The sequence below is a fragment of the Chlorocebus sabaeus genome, chromosome 24 (assembly GCF_047675955.1).
Source record: "Chlorocebus sabaeus isolate Y175 chromosome 24, mChlSab1.0.hap1, whole genome shotgun sequence".
Lineage (NCBI taxonomy): Eukaryota > Metazoa > Chordata > Mammalia > Primates > Cercopithecidae > Chlorocebus > Chlorocebus sabaeus.
The window spans coordinates 76,851,776-76,876,652 of NC_132927.1; the positions used below are offsets into that span (position 1 = coordinate 76,851,776).

Below are 24,877 nucleotides of genomic sequence, written 5' to 3' on the forward strand. Positions count from 1 at the left end.
ATGGAAGAGGAGGGCCCTCACGGGCCTGGAGCCCTGCGTGATGATAGGATTCCAAGCATAGATGTTAGGGTGGACAGGTGGTGCTGCCCCGGCCACATGGGTGGCCACCTTGGGGAGCTTGATGCCTCCACCTGAGAAAGGAAGAGGGGCAGTCTGGGGGAACCACCATTCCAGAGTTCCCAGGTGCCTTATCACAGTCATATGGGGATGGAAGCACTGGTCATAGAGTCAGTAGAACAAATGGAATTTCTGCATTGTGTTTTAAACATGTTTTTGCTTTAACAATTTTTTTATTTGTATTATTATTGATTCAAGGAGAAAATAAGTGATTTTTCCTAGCTCCAAGAAGATCCAAACAGTTTTTATACTGGTTGAGCTCATTATAATGAGATCAATAAAGTCAGTGCCAGTGGATTAAACATTTTAAAACTCAGTTTCCTATAATAAGGATACAGTGAATAAACAGAATTTTCTATAACAAACAGGTAAACAAGCAAGATGGTCTCAAGGTTAAAGGTTATATAACAGCTAACCATTGCGCTGAAAGTAACATTGCCCGGGAGAGGATATGATAAACAAGCTCCTTGATTTATGAAAAGGTAGAGAGGAAGAGCCTGTCTAACAAATTAAGACCTTCTCCTCTGGCATGGCTAGTGTTCATGTTCAAGATATTTCACTGATGAATGTTTTCCAGACTTTACCCATATCTCTTTAACACATGTAAAGGGCAGCCCAGGGCGTTGTATTTTCAAAGCCTCATGGGAAAAGCCCAAAAGCATTAATCTCTGGAGGTTATTGCTATTTAAAAACCTGTATCTCAGCCAGGTGTGGTGGCTCATGCCTGAAATCCCAGCACTTTGGGAGGCCGAGGCGGGCGGATCACGAGGTCAGGAGATTGAGACCATCCTGGCTAACACGGTGAAACCCATCTGTACTGAAAATATAAAAAAATTAGCTGGGTATGGTAGCAGGCGCCTGTAGTCCCAGCTACTTGGGAGGCTGAGGCAGGAGAATGGCGTGAACCTGGAAGGCAGAGCTTGCAGTGAGCCGAGATCACGCCACTGCACTCCAGCCGGAGCAACAGAGCGAGACTCCATCTCAAAAAAAACCAAAAACAAACCAACCAAAAAACAAACCTGTATCCCTTGGTTTTAGTTTGTAATTGAACCAATGATGAATTCAATAATTTGAGGTTTAATTTTGTAAACTATAATAGCTCCCTTTTGTGGATTGCTGTTTGCCATGCTCTGTGGAAGGCTTCATGCACCATGTTACATTTAGCTGTCATGATGACCTTACATGTGTAAGAGTGTGAGACACAGCAGTGCAAGGCCCCTCTGCTGGAAGCAACAGAGCTGGGATGGGATCTGGGTCTGCGTGGCTCTGAACTCCTCAACTATACCATCTCCTGCTTCCAACATTGTGCCAGATAATGAAGATAATGATGGCTATGGTCCTAATCTCTGAAACAAAGTCTTATTTGAGAACTTCTTAGTTAGCAAGATTTCTACCTTAGTGTTTTCACTAGGTATCTAGAAACTTACTAAAAAATTTAAAAATCTTGTAGTTTTGAACCCTTTTAACAAAGAAAAGCAGTAAGGGCCTAGTTATTGTAAGTAAAAATAGGAAAAATATATAAACTACAGCTTATCTTCTAAATGGAAATACTTAAAAAGACAGATTTTCAATGTCTTTAGGGGGTTGAGGAAAAATAACATTCAGATTTTTTGTTTGTTTTAGCAGAAAAAGTTCAATCATCGTCTTTTAGCAATTCAGCTTTCACATTTTCTCTCATCTTTCTTCCCCATTGTTGGCAAGACTGTATCACTGCACTTTTGAAAAAACATATGGATAATTCACTGTCATTTCTGAAATTAAGCATATGGTTATATGCTATGGTCCAAAAACAAGGGACATTTTTTTCTCCAGGCAGATAGAGTTTATGTTTCCTTTTGGATTTAAAGGTTGGCAATGAATTCCAAGTGAGCAAGAAGCCGGCCACTGATGTTCTCAGCAATAAGTGCAGTATTCCCTGTGGGGAGAAAGAGTCTGGCAGTCCTGGGCCTTCTTGATGGTGTGGGGACTGCAGTGGCATCCGTGTCCTTTTCTGTCTAGGGGATGTGATGGTGGTCCCTTCCGGCAGTCTCCAGATGATCCCCAGCCACTTGGCTGAAGCGAGTGTCCTGGGGCCTCTGTGCTGCCACATTGCTGCTCTGAGTCCCTGGCATAGGCACATATAAGGGTATATTAAAATATATTTTAAAATATTGACTATTTTTTCCTTGTATCATCCTTTAAAGTGTTCTATTTTTGATATTTTAATAATGTTTATAATATGTTGGTACAGAAGCACATTATACAACTTAAAACAAATATCTATATATTGGTGATGTGTGCCTTAGGTTTTTCATGGGTGGGGTGTACCGTCAAACTATAATAGTTTGGAGACCATGGATCTAGGCAGATTGGGTCTGTGAAAGCCTCCCGCTGTGACTGTCGTGAGTACTGATTGATGACTTTCATTTCCACACCTGGTGAGCTGGCAGAGGCCTTCACTAATGTGTGGGGGTCACAGAACACAAAGCTGGGCAACCTTTTGTGCTTTCTGAATTGAATGAGCAAGTGCTGTTTCCTGGGTTCCTGTGAGTGGAAATGATGCTTGAGACCTCGGTGTCTTCATGGTCTTCTTCGCCACCAGCTTCCCATGTCCCTAAGTAGCCCACTGCTCAGTCCCATGGGGGAGTTTCTATGGGTACAAGGCAGTCAAGGTTCTTCCTCCTGTGCTGTGAGAGCCCTCATGGCACCTCTGAGCGAAGCCTGCTCCATGTTTCTGACTGGGTGGCGTGTGGCAGGTGCTCTGCCTGGTGTGTGAGCCCTGCCTGTGGGGGGCATATATGGGGTGGCACTCACAGACTCCCATGGTGAGAACACCCTGCCAAGGCTGGTCTGCCTTCTTGATGTAGTTTCAGATGGATGAGGTGTGGACAGACAAGAATGACAGCCAGTGCTCTGGGACACAGGGCTGCACTGGGTAGTGGAAGGAGGACCAGCTTTGACCTGCTCCAAATGATTGATGTTTTCGAAGTTTATATAGCTTACCTCTAAAAGATCATAGTGATAAAAAAGACATTTTCCACACCATATGTGTATATATGTACACACACAGACACTTACCATAATGCACATAAATGCTTGACAACAGTTTATGATGTATTTATAAAGGACAAGGACTGCTCATGTCCTGTAGAGCCAGTGAGACCCCCAATGGCCCACACCACTCTGTCCAATCTGTGCTTGGGCCACCATGATGGCCACTCTCATTTATCGCCCAGCGTCTCAGGCCATCCCACCTGCCATGCTCCATAGCAGACCATTCATCCATTATTATAAGGTGGCTGATCCTGAAAAGTATCACCTTAGAGCAGTCCTGTTTTTGATTTCTAGACTCCCACGTAAATAATCTACTGTGTTAACCGTGGAGCCTTGGAAATGTTCCATGACCTCCCTGGGCTTGGTTTTTGGTTGTGAAGTGGGCATAGGGTCGTTGTGTGGTTTATATGAGCTAATGCATGTCATGCTTACAGCAAATATGAAAGGTACACTCATTGATCCACCCATCTAAGCTCAGCCCAGGAGGAGGGGATGTTCAGCTGGTCAAGGGTGGGCTGGCCAGAGAATCAGAGAATAAGGGCAAATCTTGCTGCTGCCACTGTCATATTTCCAGAAAGTCTCCGTTGGGCCACATTGGGCCCAGGGAAGCTGTGTTTGCTATGGGCCCCATACCAGATGGCATCTTAGTTTTAAGATATTTGTTTTGTGACCTAAGTTTTCTAACCCTCTCTTCTCTTTTTGTGTTGTAGGAACCCAACTATTTAGTGGTCGAAGTGACTTTAGAATCACTACCTTGAAATTCCATCCAAAAGACCACAACATTTTTTTATGTGGAGGCTTCAGCTCTGAAATGAAAGCTTGGGATATAAGGACTGGCAAGGTAATAGCCATCTTCCTAACTTGGTCTTTCCACAGGAGAGCTTGCTTTGACAATTTGAATAATTGGGGGCAGGTCAGCATCTATATATAGGGCCCTTGAGGTGGAATAATTACCACTTAATATTTAATCAGTGCTAAGCGTAATTTTTAGATGTTTTGAAAGAACATTCTTGAGTTGTCAGACTTAAAATATCATAGGTGCAATTTTATGCAGCGTATTACTAAAAATATTTGTTGAACACCTACTGTGCACAGATGCTTCCAGATGATATAAAATGAATCTGCTAGGTTACTCAAGGGAATAATGTGTGGATACAGATAACTTTGGTACAGAGAATTGGTTTGTGTGTGTGTGTATGTGTGTGTGTGTGCACTTGTATGCATGCTTGTGAGAGAGGAAGGGAGGGGGTAAGTGCTTTTAGCTTGCTATGGGAAGGCTTCTTAGAGGAGCCACTGTTCCTAGGTCTTAAAGGCTGGTTGTGATTTCCATACCCATCCTTTACTATAACCTGCTGAGCCTTTTACCGTCACCACTTACTAGATGGCAGCTCCACCCTAGTTGTTCAGGCCAAAAACATCAGAATCAGCACTGTCTCTGCTCTTTGCATCATATCCCCATATGCAAACCATTAGCAAATTCTCCAAAACTTGGACACTTTTCCCCACATCAGCTCTTGTAGCTCTGCTATTGTCTCTCACTGGGATGGTTGCAGAAGTTTCCCATCTGATCTCTCACTTTCCCCCTTGCCCCTTGCAGGCTGTTCTCAACACAGCCGCTACACTGGTCTGTTACAGTGTGACTCAGACATGTCACTCCTCTCATCAGAATCCTCCAGGTGCTGATCTTGCAGTAAAAGCCAATGTCTCTGATGATCCACAAGGCCCAAATGTACCTCCCTGGCCTGGGTGCCATTAGTGCCAGCCCCACTAGGCTCCTTGCCTTCCCTGAACATACCAGCACATTCCTGCCTCAGGGCCTTTGCACTTGCCACTCCCTCTGCCTGGAAGGCTCTTCTGCCTGTTTCCTAGGTAGAGGCTTGCTGCCCCCTGTCGTGGGGCTCTGCTCACATGTTACCTCTCCATGAGGTGCCGCCTGCCCACAACCCACTAGCATCTGCTAGTCCCCTCTGCTATCTCATTTCTCTCCATAGCATTTACCATCACCTGACGTATTACGGATTTTATGTGTTCATTCATTTGCCTATTTCCCTCCTCTAGAATGTAAGCTCTTTGAAGGCAGAGAGTTTTGTTTGCTGCTGACATCTGGCTTCTAAAACAGTGCCTGGCACATAGTAGTCACTGTGTGAATCATGATTGACTGAATGAGTAAATGACGGAGGAAGAGAGTCATGCGGAGAGTGCAGATACAGGAGGTGGGAACACAGGATGCCTGTGGGGACTTGGCTGGGCGTGGGCTTCACACAGCGAGGTGGCCTGGGCAGAGAGTTTTTCAGTGCTGTGTGTCTTGGTCTCAACAGTGGGGAGCCACGGGAGGTTTGTGAACATCTCCTGCCTTGGTCCTAGACAGGTGCAGCGTCCAAGCAGGTCTGTCCTGAGCAGAGGCTGTCCATGTGTTCCAGAGGGAGGAGGGTGAGACAGAGCCCTCAAGGCCTAGGTTCCCAATTTGCCTTCCTGCTTCAGACTGGCTGGCACAGGAAGACCCTTTCCCAACAGGCAGTTGGAAGGGGCTGTGGGTTTTTTGAGGAGAGCCTAAATGCAGAGACTTTTCTTGACAGAGAATGGGAAGTTTTGTCTGTACATGAGATCTTGCTTGAAGTACTCACAAGTGGGAGCATAGATAGATGTAGTCTTTAAAAAAAATCACACATTTTTCTTTTACAAAGGAACTTTCTTATAAAAATATTTGGAAAAGAGAGGAAATTACCCATAAAGAAGTGGACACAGTGGCATTTTAAAAAAAAACCGCCAAAACACTTTATATTTAGGATACAAATACATGACAAGTGAAGGAAAACATTTGAACGTGCCTTGTGAACTGGAAACTCTTAGTCATACCATTTGAAGTGGGACCTCCTGAGCACCCAGCCGCTCCTGACAACCACGTCCCTTATGGGTGCGCTTACTGTTTTTAGCCTCAAAGACCAAACACGTAAGAAATTACTCACCAAGGACGCCATCTGATTTAAGCATTTGTTAAAAATACTGGATTTTTTCCTAGGGCAGATGCCAGCTGACGAGCTCTGAAAATGCTGGGGGAGAAGCAATTAGAAGCAGATGTTGCTGTGACTGGTGTTGGCATGTTTGCGAGTCTCTCCCAAGATAGTAATGTGGCTAAGGGATCTGTGCAGTATTTGTTTTTACTTCCTTTCTACCAACAATCCTCCCCCGCCGGGTCACGGGGCTCGTTCCATTTGCATCAGTTGGGCTCAGGGGACAACACTCTTTCCTGCTTTGACAGATGTTGCCCATGTGTCTCAAATGAACTCAGCAGGAGGACCAGGGAGGAGGCACAGCCCTTGCCCTCCAGGGGCTCCCGCCTGGGGCTGCTCCCTTCTCATCCCTGTGGGCTCCTGTGGCGCTGTCTCAGGTGCTGAACCTTCTGGCTCAGCCTGGGCGTGTATGTGAACATCCAGAAGCCAGCAGCTTGACTTTTTCCAGCTGCCTTCAGGGACTGCGGTGGGAACCGCAGGTGGAAGTAGGAGGGACACAGACTTTAGCTTAAACCAAGACAGGCCTTCCCTTTTAAATACAGTGGGGAAGGAATGTTTTGTTGTAAAAGTAATATGTAATCATATGACAACATTGGAAAATTCAGGTAAAGAGAGGAGGGGTAGTCCAAGCAGCCAAAGGTAAACATTAGCAACATTTTGATATTCTTCTTTCTGTTTTTTTTTTTTTTTTCCCTTGTGGTTTTTAAAAAAATTATAAAAGCACTATTTGGTCTTATTTTTATACACAATTTTGTATTTTGCTTTTCATATGGCATTAGAAGGATATTCGTTGTTAGAGCAGACTCTCATAAGGTCTTCAGTCATATTCCTTTGTCTCAGGGTGTCCCTGACTTACTGCCTCGAGTCTCTGCAGGACTCAGAACAATGTCTGGCCTAGGCAAGAGCTCAGTAAGTATCTATGGATCAAATGAATCAGATGAATGCTTTAACATATTAAACCATTTCCCTGTGTTAGACATGTAGGATATTTCAAAAACTTTTGCCATTTAAAATTAATAGATGTGAGTATAGAGATCAGCTGTCAGCAAACTGTAGCCCGAGGCTAGTCCAGCTTGCTGCCAGTTTTGTAAATAAAGGTTTACGAAACAGCCACACTCATTTATTTATGTATCATCCGTGGCTGCTTTTATACTATAGTAGCAGAGTGGAGTCATTGCAACAGAGACCACATAGCCCACAAAACTAAAGATATTTAAGATCTGGCTGACCTTGGCATAGAGAGATGTGATTCTGACATCTGTCACCCCGTTGATTGTCAGGACTAATCCTCCTGAGCTGGCTGACAAGGTGGGTGTCTTGCCCCATTCTGTGTTCCTTGCAGAAACCAGGTGCTCAGAGAATGTGTTTTCCAGGTGGGAACTGTTCCTTCAGTCAGGGGTATATAAGTTGTTTCTCTCTTGTTACAATCTGTAAACAAACTATCAAGGTTGAGTTAATTACACATTCCACTGTAAGAAACATCTTTGTGCATATAGCTTTTTCCACATTTGGGATTTATTTCCTTAAGCTTGAATCTCAGGATGAAAATTTCTGGGTCAAAGCAAGCCTACATTGTGAAAGTAAGGAGTAGGTTTCTGCCAGCAGAACTGAGGGGAGTGAGGCCAGACAACCTCTCCCTGGGATCTTAGGGCACGGTGAGTAGTTGGAACATATAACTTTTTAGTTACTTTCCAGTCATGAGTCTTTATGATTCCCTAAACGTAGCCAAGTGATAAGTGTTAAGATTCTGGACTTCTGTAGTCTAGCCCAATTCATTATAGCAAATGGGCTGTTTGACTCCCTGTCTCCTCCTCTTGCCTGATCTCGGGTGATCTCTCCACTTCGGGTTTGATGTTTGTAGCACATCTCGTCACTGCAATGTGCCTGACTTCATCTCCAGAGGTCGGCAGGATGTGTTCTGCACAAGCCAGCTGTGTGTATTTACTCGAAGCTGGCTTCCTGCTGATGCTGCAGCATCCTCTGACCCCTCTCCTCCCAGCAGTCTGCTTGAACATGGGTGTGGTCTGGAACCCAGGACGCCTGTGGTCTGACCTTTACAGTATGAGGGTCAATTTCTGCAGAAGCCCCCTGAGCCTCTAGTGCCATTGGCCTGAGCTGCAGGAGACCTGGGCTCACGTCCTCCCTCTGTTACTCGCTTGGCTGGGTGATTTCGGGCACATTCCTTAAGCAAAAGCCTCTCTGATCCATAGTTTTGTAATTGGTATCATAAAGTGGCACCTCCAAAGTAGGGTTTCTCAAACTCACATGTGTAGGAGAGCACCTGGGCTTTTGTTAGGATGCAGATTCTGTTTCAGCAGGTCCGGGTTGGGATGAGACCCTGCATTTCTAACAAGTTCCCAGGAAATTAAGGGGAGGATAGTATATGGACAACATTTTGAGAAGCTAAGGACCAAAGGGCCTCTGAGCTTAGAAGTCCCTTGCTTCTCTCATTTGAACCTTATCTTCAATTAGCCTGTACCATCTGTGACCTATCTCAGGGACAGTGATCACTTTTGATCTGTGGGTGCTTTTATCCACAGGTGTTTATTTACAGCCGCCTGGTGTGGGAGCCTGAGTCACCTCTGTGCCTGGCATCCCCGACAGGGCCTGGACCAGAGGAGGTGTTCAGGGTAACCTGGAGTGAGCTGATGGGGTCAGCCGCCACTGTCATTGTGATAGAGACCTGCACCACCTGCCCACAGCCTCAGGGGCAGTGGCCACCCTGGGATCCACATAGAAGGCATGGCCCCTCTGACAAATGGGATATGAAGGCTAGCTAGAATTCAACTGTAGTGAGTCATTCCAGAAGTGTGGACAGAGGCAGGAGGACTTGGGAGACCCTGTGTTAGATGAGATATGGTGTGGCCATCGAGGCACTGTAGTTCTCCACTAAGGCTGAGCTCCTCTGCTCTCCAGTGTTTGGTGGGTAACAGAGTTATGAGTCTCCTGCATTTCCAGCTTTGCGGTGCTGTGGCTCTGTGCCCAGCACAGAACGGAAGCTGTAGAATTGCAAGAGAAGCCCAAGACACGGACTCAGCTGTACTGGGCCCTCTAGCAGTGTGGGGAATGTTCCAAGGTAGCCATCTTCAAGTTCACTTTAAGATGACTGTGTATTTTGAACCAAAAGTTAGGATAAATAATAAAAAGAAATTCTCCTTTTGTAACATGAATCAGATTTGTTAAGAAAGCATATACAGCAAATTTGGTGAATCATCTTTTTTGCAGGACTACATTATGGAACCCCAACCTCAACAAATTATCTCTCAGTTAAGGCAAGATTGAATACTGGAAATTGGAACAGCCCTGGAAAATCTAGGACATGTGGTTCCTGCAGCTGGCAGCCTGGACTCTGCCCTAGTTCCTCCTCTCTTTCTATGTGCAGGGTGACATTGGGCAGGCTAGTGGTCGAGTGGTTCTTTTGTTGTCTAGCTCCTACTCTGCGCCTGAGAAAAAGAGTTGCAGGTGCGTTCAGATCTGCCAACTTTGCTCCTCTGGGGAAGGCTGCACACCTCTAAAACCCCAATTCCCTGCTCACTCTGGGACTCTCATGATAAAACCAGCTCTGACAAGCCAGCTCACTTTCTCCAGCACACCCTGGTGTCACATTGACACTAATCGTGAATATTTCATGCTTGTTCTACATCTTTTCTCCCTACTTTTATTATTATTTTTAAATTTGTAAAGGGACATCTTGACTTCCAGATCTTGACTTGGTTTCTTGACCTCCTTCTCTAACTTTGTCCCATACCCTCTACAGGCACGTGTCCTAATGTGCAGATGACAGGGGAGTGGGTGGCTCACCCTTGGGCCTGTGTGGATCCTCAGCTCAGCTTCCTATGAGCCCAGCTCATCACTAGTATGCTGTAGCATTCTGGTGGCATGTGGACTCCCTGAGGGAAAGAGTTGTGCCTCATTTACCATGGTATTCCCAGCATCCACCATAGTGCTAAGCACATAGTAGGGAGGGAGGGGAGGCGCAGACTGTTGCATGAATGACTGATAGCTCTAATCAAGACCAATTCTTAAAATCACAAGTAATTAACCCTGCCAGTTGAATGGAGGTTGAGCCGCTGTCATTAATTTGCTTATCTCCTTCCCCTCCTGTGGGCATCCTTCCTTGGATGGGAGTAATCTCAGGATGGTAGTAATAGGAGCTGGTAAAGCAGCAGGTGGTGGCTGGGCTGGCCTGGCCTGACTGATCTAGGGCATGGGCCAGAGCTACCCAGGGAGCATTAGAAACTATTGCTGCCCAGGGTGGCCTAGGCATCGAGGTTTTTGAAAACTCTGCAGGTGATTCTAATGTATAGCCAGAGTTGGGAGCCATGGTGTAGGTGGTTTCTGTGGGGCTTCTGCCCCAATGGGTGAGACCATCTTTGAGATTTGCACTCCTGTGATGGTGGCCATCCAAGAGACAGCTTCGCCTACTTGGCTCAAAGTACCATCAGTTTTGTGGCATTGTAGGCAGGTTGCTTATTTGCCCTAATGAGATTTTGATTACTCTCCATTTGTCTCTTTCATCTGTTTTATATTAACACGACTTTTTATTTGGACTTTTTGTGCTTTCCACAGTCCTGACTAAGCTTCGCTCCAAGCTAAACTTTGTATGCAGATGGGAGTAGGAGCCTAATGGTGGCAAAGACAGAGGACCCAAGGCTGTTCCTTGTCTTTGCTGGCTCCTGTTTCCTCATCTGTCAACTGGGGCGTGGTGGAACGCCTGATGATCTCAAGAACCCCTTTCAGCAGCCAGTGCTGACCACAGTGTGCCTCCTGCGGGCATCACGCTGTGCACGCTGTGTGTGCGATGGCTCATTTCCTTGTGGCCTCCTGGGAGGTGGACTGGGTGCTGCCGCCATCCCCTTCCTCTGTCAGGGCCCTGAGGCTTGGAAGGACTCAGTTATACACCACAAGCACACGGCCAGTTTGTAGTGGGGTAAGACTGTGAACTGGGGTGGTTTGATGCCTAAACCCTTACAGATCCTATTGTTCACAGTGTGAATTCAGCTTTGGTCTTGAACGAACATACAGTCATGCACCACATAATGACGTTTCGGTCAATGTCAGACCACATATAGGACAGTGGTCCTGTAAGATTATAGTGAAGCTGAAAAATTCCTATCACCTAGTAATCACCTGCAGTGTTCAGTACAGTGACAAGCCATCCAGATATATAGCCTAGGAGCCATAGGCTAGACCACTAGCTTAGGTGTATCGCAGGTCAAGGTTTGTGTAAGTGCATGATGTTCACGCAATGACAAAATCGCCTAATGACGCATTTCCCAGACTGTATCCCTGTCGTTAAGCATCACATGACTGAATCTTTATCAGTGAGGACTGTGCATTTTGTTCTTGGAGAAGCCTGCATGGACAGCCCTGGCATTCACATGCTTACTGAGCACTGCCACGTGCAGCTCCGCACCTGCTGTCAGGACCTGGCCATGGATGGGACAGTGGTGGGTTTTGTTCTGAGGGACCACAGCCCTGTAACCTCAGGCCTGAAAACAGAACCCAATATGTCTGTGAGAGCAGCCTTCCTGCCCCCACAGTATTGGCAAGGAAACTGGTTCTGAAAGGTTCAGCTGTCAGTGCAGGGTAGGCAGCCATTGAGGGGATTGGATCATTGAGAGGAAGAACTGAACCCAGGTCTTACTCTATTTTCTGCTTCTCCTTATTGCAGGAAGAGGACACATTTCATTTATCCACGTCACAAACATTTTCTGAGCCCCCACCAGAAACCAGGCATTGTCCCAGGGCATGGGGCAACAAAATCCCGTTAGACAGTCCATGTTTTAAAGCTGTAGAAGGGACTACTGAGAACATCTGTTTCTTTCAATATTCAGTGGATCCACCAGCTTCACTGACTGCCTTCACACAGTTGGCTGGGGAGTCCCTGTGCATCCCCTGGGTTGTCTAAAGTCTTAGGCAGAAGTGGGCAATTGGTTCCCAGAATCTGGAACCTCAGAGACCTGCCCTGCAAGCCAGTCCTCCTCTTCAGCCTCCCTCTGCACCACTTTCACTGGGACTGGGTAAGAAGACCCCTGTTTAAAACCCACACATGAGCTGCCAACAAGCTCAGTGGATGACAGTGGGAGGTCCATGGCACTCAAGAGGGCGATGTTCCAAGACTTTAATTAACACTCACCCCATTTGATAACTTTTGCCCTTAAAAATGCAGCAGGCCATTTCAGAAAATATAAAGCAGGTTCTTTGGACCTGTGCTGATTCTATAAATATGGCGTTCTGTAATTCTAATTTATAAATCTTCTATAATACATGTGGCCACTAAAATAATCTCTGTGCTGCACTGAACATGCTTCTGCTTAAGATTTTTAAAAATTTATTTATTTTTTGCTATTGATTTACAATTCTTTTACTTGAAAACTTATTTTAGCCTTGGCATAACTAATAGTGTCCAAAAAATCGTGGGCTTGATGCCCTAGTTATTTTTGTCTTAATATACTTTAACTAAAAAAAAAATTTTTAGAGACATGGTCTCGTTCTGTCACCCAGGCTGGAGTGCAGTGGCATGATCATATCTCACTGCAGCCTCGAACTCCTGGGCTCAAGGGATCCTCCAGCCTCAGCTTCTCTAGTAGCTGGGAATACAGGCGCCTGCCACCATGCCTGGCTAATTTTTAAATTTTCTGTAGAAAAGGGGTCTCACTATGTTGCGCAGGCCAGTCTTGAACTCCTGGCCTCAAGCGATTCTCCTGCGTTAGCCCAAAGTGCTGGGATTACAAGTGTGAGCCACCACATTGAGCCAAAAGTAAATACTCATTAAATGTTTTTTGGTAACAGCTTTATTCTGTGTTGTACAACTCACTCATTCACTCATTCACTCAGTTCTTAGTATGTTTGCAGAGTAATGCAGCCACAGCAGTTGAGAACATTTTCATCACCCCAAAAAGAAACCATGTTTTTTAGCAGCCACGCCTGTCCCCCCAATTCCCCAGCCCCTGGCAACCATGAATCTACTCTGTCTGTGTAGATTTGTCTGTTATGGGCATTTTATATAAGTGGTCTTTTGTAACTGACTTCTTTCACTTAACATAATGTTTTCAAGATTCATTCACATTGTAGCCTATATCAGGACTTCACTCCTTTATTTTATGTTTTTTTTTTTTTTTTTTAAATTAGACTTTGTTTTTTAGAGGAGTTTTATGTTCACAGAAAAGATTTTGCAGAAGGGATAGAAATTTCCCACTTACCCTCTGCTCGTGCTTAGGCACAACCTCCCCATAATCATTCTGCATCAGAGTGGTCCATCTGTTACAGGTGGTGAACCCACAGTGACACATCATTGTCACTCAGAGTTTGTAGTTTACATTAGGCTTCACTTTTGATGTTGTACATTCTATGAGTTTGGACAAATGTTTAATGACATGTACAATATAGACTGAATGTTTATGTCTTCTCCAAAATTCATATGTTGAGACCCTAATCCCTAATGTGATGATATTAGGAGGTGGAGTTGCTGGGTCGAAGGGTGGTAATTAGGACATGAGGTGGAGCCCATAGGACTGGGGATAGTGCTCCTATAAGAAGAGACACGAGAGAGATGAATCTCTCCATCCTGTGAGGATACAGTGAGAAGACAGATGACTGTTGGCAAACCTGGAAGAGTGCCTTCACCAGACACCTGATCTGTTTCTGTTGAGATATCCTCAAGCTCAAAGATTCTTTCCTCAGCTGTATCCATGCTACTAAACTCATAAAAAGCATTCAGTTTTTATTTCTTATTTTTGAAGACAGGGTCTCGCACTCTCTCCCAGGCTGGAATGCGATGCTGTGATCACAGCTCACTGCAGCCTCAAAGTCCTGGGCTCAGGAGATCCTCCCACCTTGGCCTCCTAAAAGTGTTAGGATGATAGGCGTGAGCCCCTGCACCAGCAATGCATGTTCTTTATTTTTGTTACAATGTTTTTGATCTCAAGCAGTTATTTTTGGTCTTTTCTTAGAATTTCTGTCTGTCTGCTTACAGTGCCCTTCTGTTCTTCGTGTTGTCTACTTTTCCATTAGAGCCCTTAGCATGTTGATCATAGTTGTTTTAAATTTTCAGCCTGATAATGCCATGATCACTGCCATATCTGTGTCTAGTTCTGGTACTTGCTCTTCAAGCTATGTTTTTTGCCTGTTAGTATGCCTTATAATTCTTTCTTGCTAGTCAGACAAGATGAGCTAGGTAAAAGGGAGTGCTATAAAAAGGACTTAAGTAATGTGGGGAAGTGTTGGGGGGTGGGGGAAGCGTCTTGCGACTAGGTTAGTCTTTTAGAGAGTCTGCTTCTGGACTGTGAGCTCACACGTACTTCTTAGTCCCCTCTCCCCTTTAGATAGGACAGGACAGCTAGAATGGGCTGGAGCTGGGTGTTTTCCTCCACCTAGAAGGCTAGAGGGGCAGGAATTGGGTTTTTCCCTTCTCCCATGTGAAAGGCGGGAGCCAGTGGGGGTTGGGTATTTCGCTTCCCCCAGGTCAGCTAGGCTGTGATAAACCCAGCAGGTTAGACTCTGGCTAACTAATTTCTCTGCAGGACAGACCTCATTAAGAGCAGAATGCACTTTGGGAGGCCGAGGCAAGAGGATTGCTTGAGGCCAGGAGTTAGAGAGCAGCCTGGGCAACGTAGGGAGATCTTCACTCTACAAAAACAAACAAACAAACAACATAGCAAGATCCTGACTCTACAAAAATAAATGCATAAAAGAAGAACAGAATGCTCTGTTATGTTTCAAAGTAGTTATGGCTGGGTGCGGTGGCTCACGCCTATAATCCCAGCACTTTGGGAGGCTGAGGTAGGCAGATCACAAGGTCAGGAGTTTGAGACCAGCTGACCAACACGGTGAAACCTCATCTCTACTAAAAATACAAAAATTAGCTGGGCGTGGTGGCAGGTGCCTATAATCCTGGCTACTTGGGAGGCTGAGGCAGGAGAATTCTTTGAACCCTAGAAGTGGAGGTTGCAGTGAACTGAGACCGTGCCATTGCACTCCAGTCTAGGTTACAGGGTGAGACTCCGTCTCAAAAACAAAAACAAAAACAAAACAAAGTAGTTCCTTTTCTCCTTCTGCTGGAAACATAAGGGGATTTTCTCCAGTCTTCACCGTGAGAACCTGGTAGTTCCTGGAGGTAAAATGCACAAAATTTTGGGGGCCACTGATGACCAGGTGTTCCAGAGTTTTTAATCTGTCCAACTTGTCCACAATGAGCCTCTAGCAATTTGTCAATTATTCAGTTTCCTGGCCCTGGTTCCTGTGGAAATTTCTGCTCCAATATGTTGTGATTGTTTATTCACCTGTCTGTGTCTCCAATTCTGGGGGCAGTGGTTTGCCCTGTGATCTCATTTCTTCTATGGATCTGAGAAGAGTTTTACAGTTTGTTCTTTTTACTTGTTAGGACAGAGTTTTGATTTATAAGCTCCTTACATGCCAGACCATTAACAGAAAGTCTTCCACTTCTTTTTATGACCAAATAATATTCCATTGTATGGATATACACATTTTGTTTCTCCATTCTCTAGGTGATGGACATTTGCATTGCTTCCATTTTTGGACATTTGTTTGTAAGTTTTTGTGTGCATATATGTTTTCATTTCTCGTGGTTCTTCCTAGAAGTGGAATTGCAAAGTCATATGGTTGGTAGCTGTATGTGTAAACTTTTGAGAAACTGCCAGACTGTTTTCCAAAGTGCTTGCACCATTTTATATTCCCATCAACAATGTATGAGGGTTCTGATTTTTCCATATCCTCACCAACACTTGTTCTTACTTGTCCCATCCTAGTGGGTACAAAGTGGTATCTTGTTTGATCTCTTTGAGGTTTGATATAGAACTATTCAGATTGTATATATCTTTATGAGTGAGACTTGGTAGTTGCATGCCTCAAATAATTGATTCATTTCATCTAAGTTGTGAAACTTAATGTACGTAAACTGATTTGTAATATTCTCTTTTTCTTTTGATATTTTTAGAGCTTGTAGTGATGTCTCCTCTTTCATTCCTGATAATGATATTTGTGTCTTTTTACCTAGTCATTGTGACTAGAGATTTATCAATCTTATTAATAATTTCAAAGAAATACTGATTTTCTCTATTGTTTTTCCACTTCCTTAATTTCTGTTCTAATTTTTATTTTCTTCTGTCTGCTTGCTTTGGATTTAATTTGCCCTTTTTCTAATTTCTTAAGGAGGCAAGTTAGGCCATTGATTTGAGATCTTTTTTAATATAAACATTTTAATACTATACATTTTCCTCTCAGCACTGCTTCATCTATATCCCACAAATTTTAATCATAATATGCTGGCTGTATTTTAATTTTAATCCAATTACAAATACTTTCTAATTTTCTTTAGACTTTCTCTTTGACATATGGACTGTTTAGAAATGTATTATTCAATTTCCAAGCATGTAGAAACGTGGAGATTTGCCAGGTTTTTCTTTTTTTCTTTTTTTTTTTTTTTTTGAGACAGAGTCTTGCTCTGTCCCATAGGCTGGAGTGCAGTGGCGCGATTTTGGCTCACTGCAAACTCTGCCTCCCGGATTCAAGCAATTTTCGTGCCTCAGTCTCCAGAATAGCTGGGACTACAAGCATGTGCCACCACGCCCAGCTAATTTTTGTGTTTAGTAGAGACGGTGTTTCACTGTGTTGGTCAGGCTGGAAGATAGCTGTCTATCCTTAATTTCTAGTTTAATCCTGTTATAGTCAGAAAACATACTTTGTATTGCAGTTCTTCTAAATTTGTTAAGGTTAGCTTTATGGCCCAGAATATAGCCTGCTGTGTTGAACATTTCATATGCTCCGTGCATTTTGCTGTTGTTGGGTGGAGTGTTCTATAAATGGCAGTTTGGTCAATTAGTTGATGATGGTGTCCGTTCTTTTACATCCTTGCTGTTTTTTTTGTTTTTTTTTTTAATCTACTTATTCTTTCAGTGACTGAGAGAGGAGTGTTGACATCTCAAGCTATAGTTGTGAATTTGTGTATTTTTCTCTTCAGTTCTGTGATTTTTTGCTTCATATACTTTGAAGCTGCCAGCACAGCTCCACTAGAGTCCTCCTCTCGGGTCAAAGCTGTTAGAGAAAATAAGAAAAAAGAAACAAACAAAAAAAAAAAAAAAAAAAGAAAAGAAAAGAAATCGGGCTCCCACCTCTGTACTAGTCACTTCTCTGAGTTTCTCTCTCTCTCTCACAAGCCACCTGCTCTTGTTTACTTTTCGAGTCCTCAGGGAGTTGCTTTTTGTATTTTGTCCAGAATTTCAGTTTTCATCAGTGGAGAGGTGGGCTACAGGAGGTGTGTTCCCATTTAGCCGCAGGTCGATTTTGAATATATTTTTCTTTTTCCCTTGAATTTCCCTTCTTTTTGACTAGACATCACCTGTCCTCCAAGTCTCCAGTGATGTCTTCCCTCCAGGAAATTTTCCCAGGCCCGACTGGATTGGGTGTCCCCCTGCTCCTGCCAGGTGGTGTTGCTTCCACAGCCTGATAGCCTGGGTTGTAGCCCCTGGTTGTCCCCCACTGGGATGCAAGCCCTGTGAGGACTGGGAGACATGATGGTCTCTTCCAACCCGGTGTCCCCAGACCTTATGTGTGCTGGCATCTGGTCAGCAGTTCAGTCACTGTTTCTTGAATAAGTGATTGTACCAACCTCCATGGACCTGCAGTATAACTCTGCAAAGATTGTATGACTTCAGGAAAGTTTGTGTAATTCAATTTGTGCCCCAACAAATAGATTCCCAGTTTTAGGAGGGTGTTGATGTCTGTGTGGTTTTAAGCACACGGATGTTCCATGTACTCTGTCAGTGGGCAGGCTTTCCTGGCAGCCACAGCCTTTTCTCATATCCCTGAAGGAAGACTGCTTGGTGCTTCTCTGCAAATCCGGCGCGGAGGCTGTGGAGGGAGATGGATGTGCTGAGAGGAGACCGAGGGCCACATCCTGTAACGAGCGGGCCATCGCCACGCCCAGTTTAGAAGGGAGATGAGGAGTGGATAGCTCTCCTTACCCTCTACATGCCCCCTTTCCACCAAACAGATTTCTTGGTTTTGAATTACAGTCTTTGTCTTGAATTTTTTTTTTTCCAAAAAGGTCTGGTTTTCTGGCTCGCCTCACTCATTTGCTCATTGAACACTGTTTAGAGGATTCAGGAAATGTCTCTTGCCCTGCTGCTGGCACCACCTCCACCCAGTTGCTGGCCCAGCCAGAAACCTCTGCAGCAGCTTTAGGGTCTCCCTTCTCCACCACCCCAGTCCCTGTGTCCTCCTCTTCTGGGGCCAACATGTGCAGGCTGTCCAGTGCAGAGAGGCTCCTTGCTGAGGGGTAGGTGGGGTCTGGATTCTATTCCAAGCCCTGCTGGCCAGGCCATGCCCCTGATTTGGGATGGTTTCTACTTGAAGGGGTATCTTTCTCTAATAGGAACCAAGGTGCCATGTGGGCCAGTGGCAGCCCTGTCCCTCCCCTTCTGTCTCTTACTTGGCCTGAGTGGGGCTGTGAGCTGATGAGAGGGTTTGTCGTGGGGACCCCTGTGACTTGGGTGCAAGCAGGGTGTAGGGGTAGAGGCAAAAAAAGGCCTTGGAGACCTGGAGACCCAAGTGCTGCCCACGACTTAAGAATGGAGGGTGAGGTGGTTGTTCTCTAGTTGTTCGTTTTGATTAGAAAAGAAATATATGGTCTTTGTTGGCTACTTGGGAAATGAAAAAAATATAAAGAAGATAACCCGTTAAACTTCAACCCATCCATAACCACCATTGACAGTTTGTATCCTTCATTCAATTGTTTTATGCATGTATATTTATATTTTTATATCATTGTCCTTCAGCTTATTATAAAATCATTAGCATTTCCCATATTATTTAACGGTTTTTGGATGTATAATTTTTAATAATTACCCAATATATTATACCAAGATGTATTTAACCAGCTCTCTATTGTTGGGTATTTATAAGATTTCCAGTGGCTCCCTTATTACAACACTAAGGCAAACGTCTCTGCACGTAAATTCCTAAATGCAGAATTAATCGAAGGGTAAGCATGGTTTTTAGGTTCTGGAAACCACTGCCTGCTTCCTTCCAGAAGGAGCTTCCAGCTAACCCTGAAGAATGGGGTTCATTTGTTAGTTTGCTTGTTTTCAGCATAGGTGAGACTTAACGCACGTTCACCTCCATCCTGGAGGAAGGCACTGGTGCAGAGAGGTGGGCTGGAGGTGAGGTGGTGGCTGAGGGTGGGGGTAGGGAAGAAAGCCACCTCCTTCTCGAGGCAGGAAGGAAGTGGGGCTGGGAGATCGGGCAGATGGGCCACAGGAGGCCTCCTTCCTTCGAGAACTCCTGTCCTGGGCTGTGGAATGGGCCCCCGGGGTGAAGTTCGCTGTGTTCTGCTTTTCCCCCAGTCCTTGCTAATCAGCCCAGCCAAGCACCTCAGAACTCAAAGGAGTGACCGGGATTCACTGCACACCTGGTGAATGTAGAATTCAGTGTTTGGAGTCAGGTGGGATACAAGGACTGGAAATTGATGGTTGGCGGGGAGACAGAGCTGTCCCCGAGATGGGGGATGGTACAAGCGTTGGGAAATGGGGTCCTGCTGCCCGCCTGGCCCCACTCCACCCAGAGGTTCCCTGGGATCTGGTTGCTGTCTTCCCAGAGGTGCCACAACCCTCCTGCCCTACTTCTCTCTTACCTGCCGCATCCTCTCTGCGCACCAAGGAGGAGGGTGAGCCTGACTGGATGGAGCAGCTCCCTCCTAGTGCATTGTGTGTGCTCCTGGTGTGGACACTGGAGGGGCCTGAGAGTACGGTGGCTTGTTCGCCCTTACTTCTCTCCTGCTGTGGTTCTGTGTGGTTCAGGGCCTGTGGGGGCCCTGGGGGAGGCCCTGCCCTAATTCAGTGGCCTGGAGGCAGGCCAGCTCACCTCTTCTGCTCCTTCTTCCAGGCACCTGAGGAGAGTGAAGTGGCTCTGGCTGTGGAGGGTGGAGAAGGAGGGATGGAGATGGTCAGATGGAGGCATGCTGGGCACGGGGCATTCTCTGTGGCCCAGCCCAAGGCCAGTGTACCACAAAGTGGCCTTTTTTGGTTCCTGTTGACCCTGTGCCTCATCAGAGAGATAGACCCTTCCCCTTAGTGCCCTAGTTAGTTTCTCTGGGGCTAGGCAGGGCCTGGGGTTTGGGGGCCCCCCACAGTTTTGACGCTGGCTCAGCCAAGCAAGCCTCACCATCTCCATCTCTGTTCAGAGTAGGCCTGCACCTCTGTCCATTGTCCTGTGTGGCTTCCTGGGGGTTGATGGTTCAGGGAGGAGGCAGCTGCAGGTGGTGCTGCAAGGCAGGGGCCTGGGCTTTCCAGAGTTGGGCTGCCGTTGGGGGTGGCTGCATTGTTAGAGCCCACTTTTAATTCGTGGCTCCACTATAAACTGACGAAAACCAATTTTTCACTTGAGAGGATCGGCACACAGATACATGTGTAATTGTCTATTTCTGCTTTTCTTCCTTTCCCTTGTGTTTTGTATCTGTAATTTAAAATTTCAGTCTTCAACATGACAATTTCTCTGTGGGTATGTTTAGATTCAATTCAAATTTAGCAAACACTAATTGAGCAGCTACTGTGTGCACTGGGCGACCTGGTGTAGTGCATGGTACAGAGGGGTCCGGCTCGAATGTCAGGCCACGGAGTTGGTGTGACAGTGGCTCTGCCTCCACCTCGCTTCATGATCGTGGGCAGGGCACTTCACCTCTCTGACCTCAGTGTCCTCAACTGTACAGTGCAGGTGGTGAGCCCAACTTCCCAAAGTGGTCACAAGGATTAAGGAGGTCACATGTAAGGCACCTAACAAGATGCATGGCACTTAGAGTGTTCAATAAATGCTTCTGGCTATCTTGATGTCTTCAGATGATGATCACAACAGGGTTGTGCCCTCCACGAGCTCATGATAATTGGCCATCATGAGCCGTCTTCAGTTTTGCTAAAAGTGGAGCAGAGATTGTACCTTCCCCCGAGCCGGGCACCATACCTGGCCAAAATGTCAAGGGCCTGTGCTTTTGGCTGAAGATGTTCTAACCCAGTGCGATAACACCGGTCATCTCAGGCTGATCAGAAGCTCAGATACATATTCTTCCCTGTCTTTGATTAGTTTTTTAAAGGGAGAAGTGAATTAATTATTGCTGAATAAGGATGCTCAGGATGTGGGGGAAAGAACCTAAAATGGGAACTTAGGAGCTGTCACTGTGGGAACCCCTGCCTAAGGCACCCCAGGAGCTATCAGAGGCCCTGTGATTCCCACATGGCAACAAGCCAGTAGATACCCTCCAAGACAGAGGAAGGTACAGCTCACCCTTCCTGACAGATGGAGAACCTGAGGACCAGAGAATGGGGACACTGCATGTGGGGGCTCACAAGGGCCATTTGGGCCTTTTCCTTGGGGGAGGATGCTGGGAAACAGTCCCTTAGGCAACGCAGAGAGGAGGACGGTGCAGTCTGCCTGGAGCTGTGCAGCCGACAAGGGCCAGCTTCATCTCACTCTCCAGGAGCCCCAGGGAGCCCTCCTCCCCTGTCGCCTCCTACCACCCTTTGGTGGATCCTGTTCCCCATCCCTCCCCTGGTCCAGGCCCCGTGACCTGTCCCCAGACAGCTCTTTGGGTTGTTTGATGGGGCTCACCCCTAGGAAAGCTGTCCTTGGAGGACATATTCTGCTTCTGCTTGGAAGTGCCTCAGGCACAGCCCCTTGATAGTTGTGGGAGGTGCAAGCAGAGCCCCCCACTGTGCTGGCCCTTGCCCTCCCACTCAGCTCTGAGCCTGGTGTCATCCACCTCTCTACATTGTCCGAGGGACAGTTTCACAACCTCCCTGCTTAAGGGGAAAGGCCCTAGGGCTCTCATGAGCCCCCCACATTCAGTGCTCTCATTCCCTGGTCCTCACTTTCCCCATCTGCCAGGAATAGGCCGAACTCCATGACCTAACCTGTGTAGAGCACAGCCTCCGGTTGTTAGCTGGGAACGACTCTGACAAGGCCTTCCTGCTGCCGGTAGTCAGCTAGCTCTCCTGGAGTCGGGGTTGCTGCTGCCAGTAGTCAGCTAGCTCTTCTAGAGTCGGGGGAGCTGGGGGACCCAAGACACTCACAGGCTGCTCCCCACCTGCCAGCTCCAGTTCCACCAGTGTCCTGGAGCTGCTCACTTTAAATTTCTTCATTAAGAGTCCTGGAGACACTTGCTGAATTAACCACCGCATGGCCAAATGGCCACGGCGTGGGGGAACGTGAGGCCCCTCACTACATGGCGAGGAGAGGAGCCAGTCTCCACAGAGTGCATCGTGGTGGGAATGGCTGTGGGGGCTGATAAAGACTCACAGAAGGAGCTAATGATTTTGCTTGCCACGTTGGGAAGCTTGGCTGGCAGAGGGTTTCAAAGGATACATAGGAGATTTCTAGGCAGCAAGTCAAGGTAGGCTATTTTAGGCATAAGGAATGTATAAAGGCACATAGGCACTAAAGGGCACAACGCATGAGGGAATGGTGAGGGTTTTTTGTCGATGGAGAACATGCAGTGTGTGTCTGTGAGTGTGTGTGTCTGTATGTATGTGTGTCTTTGCATGTGTGTGTCTCCATCCATGCATGTGTGTGTGTCTGTGTCCGTGTGTCTGTGTGTGTGCGCGTGCGTGCACACATGCGCATTCAGAGGCGAGTTAGGAAACAAGGTCAGCTTGGCTGCCCATGGCGGCCAGTACAGGGTCTCCACCCTAGCCATTTTTAGGTTGTGACCCAGAGCTGAACACCCCAAGGGAGGCTTTAGAGATAAGGGAGACCTCCCCAGACATGCCCAGCATGCTGTCACCATTGCCTTTAAAGCGTGTCCCCTGGGAGCCTGAGCCAGCTCATCAGTTACACCTGAATGTAAAAGGGAAAGGTGTCCTCCCCCCGCCCCCGACATGTGGTTATTAAAGCACGCCATCTTTAAGCCTCATTAAGGAGTGTTAAATGCTAATGAATTTAGAGAGAGGGGTGTCTTGAGGCCTCTGTTTCCTTGGAAACATTTGAAAGCAGGTGCTTTATAATGAGCTGTACCTATTTAAAAGTGAGCTGTGAGGGCCACTTTGATAGGCTGGATCTCAGATGCTGATGGGCAAGTGTGAACAAAGCCAGTGGAGGCCAGTGGAGATGCTTTGTGCTCTGTGAAATATCATTTCTCTGGTGGTTTCTATAGAAACCACCAGCACCTAGGTAGGAGAATTGCTGGGCTCCCCAGCTTCACTTACACAACACAACCTTGTCCCCAGCCCCAGCCGCCTCAGCCCCAGTCCCTGAAGACTGCTATATTCCCCTTGGCAGAGGGGTTGGGTTCTGGACAGATGGGACAGATGCGCTACCACAGGTGTAATTGGCTTTAATTGTGTCTGTTCTGTGCCCACTGCTTGATTCCAGTTGGTCCCAACTCTGCTTATTATTTCAGGCCCAGCTGATAAGAAGAACTAACATTTGTGGAGCTAATTCCTCCCCTCAGAGCACTTTAAAAAAACTTTTTATTATTGAAAAATCCAAACATATACCAAAGTAGAAAGACTAATTAATGAACCTTTATGCAACCAGCATCTTGTTTTAACAATTATAAAATTATAGCCATGCTTATTTTGTCCATAATCCTACCCATTTCCTAACCGTCTCTATCCTCCTCACCCTCAGCACTGATTATTTTGAAGCAAATCCCAGACATCCTGTCATTTTATTTGTAAATACTTTTATTTCTTTAGAAGATGTGGGCTTAAAAAACTATTATTCCATCTAGTAATTTAGCAATAATTCCTTAATATCATCAACTCTCTAATCCATGTTCAAATTTCCCTGGTTGTCTCATAATTTGCTTTAGACAGTGCCTTGTTCAAATCAGGATCCTAACATTTGATTGCTAAGTCTCTTAAGTCTATATATTTGTTTCCTACTTTCTTTTTCTTATAACTTATTTATTGATTAACAAATCAATTCTTTGTCCTATATCTTCTGACTGTATCCCTCTGGTGTAATTTAACACATTCCTCTGTTCTTCTGTATGTCTTATGAACTGGTAGTTTCATCTTAAAGCAGGTCACTGGGGGAGCTTGTGAGTCTGCTGCTGCTTCCAAGCCTCATCCCTATTGTATGTATCAGCATTCCTTGTTGCTGAGTCATAGTCCGTTGTATGGACATACCACAGTTTGTTTATCCAGTCACCTGTGGATGGACGTTTTGAATTGTCTCCAGTTTTTGGCTGTTATGAGTAAAGCTGCTGTGAACATTCATGAACAGGTCTGTATGTGAATATACATTTTTATTTCTTTGGGTAAATAACTGAGAGTGGAATTGCTAAGTGGTGTACTATATATTTAAATTTTTAATAAGTCACCAAACTGTTTCCAAAGTGCTTGTACCATTTTGCATTTCCATCAGCAGTGTGGGAAAGTGTCAGTTGCCTCACATTCTCACCAACACTTGGTGTTGTCAGTCTTTTTCATTTTAGTTATTTTAGTGGGTGTGCAGTGGTATCTGATTGTGGCTTTAATTTCTTCTCCCTGATGACTAATGATGGTGATCATCTGTTTGTGGGGCTTATTGACCATTTGAATGTCTTCTTTTGTGAAGGATCTGTTCAAATTTTTTAGCCTACATAAATTTATTATTATTGAGTTCTAAGAGTCTTCATATATTCTGGTATTATTTTCTCCTATTACATAGATTTTTGTGTTCTAAGAAATCTTTACCTGTCCTAAGGTTGCAAAGATTTTCTCCTA

At 45.7% G+C, this 24,877-nt stretch overlaps 1 protein-coding gene across 6 annotated transcripts in view; it reads left to right on the forward strand.

Moving 5' to 3' along the window:
* WDR25 (WD repeat domain 25) overlaps positions 1 to 24,877 on the forward strand; it is a 154,178-nt gene that overhangs the window by 105,088 nt on the left and 24,213 nt on the right. For all 6 annotated transcript variants that reach the window (XM_007987845.3, XM_007987846.3, XM_007987847.3 and 3 more), the window contains exon 4: positions 3,861 to 3,991. In XM_007987845.3, the coding sequence (XP_007986036.1) occupies positions 3,861 to 3,991 (131 nt within the window). The remainder of the gene's footprint in view (positions 1 to 3,860; positions 3,992 to 24,877) is intronic.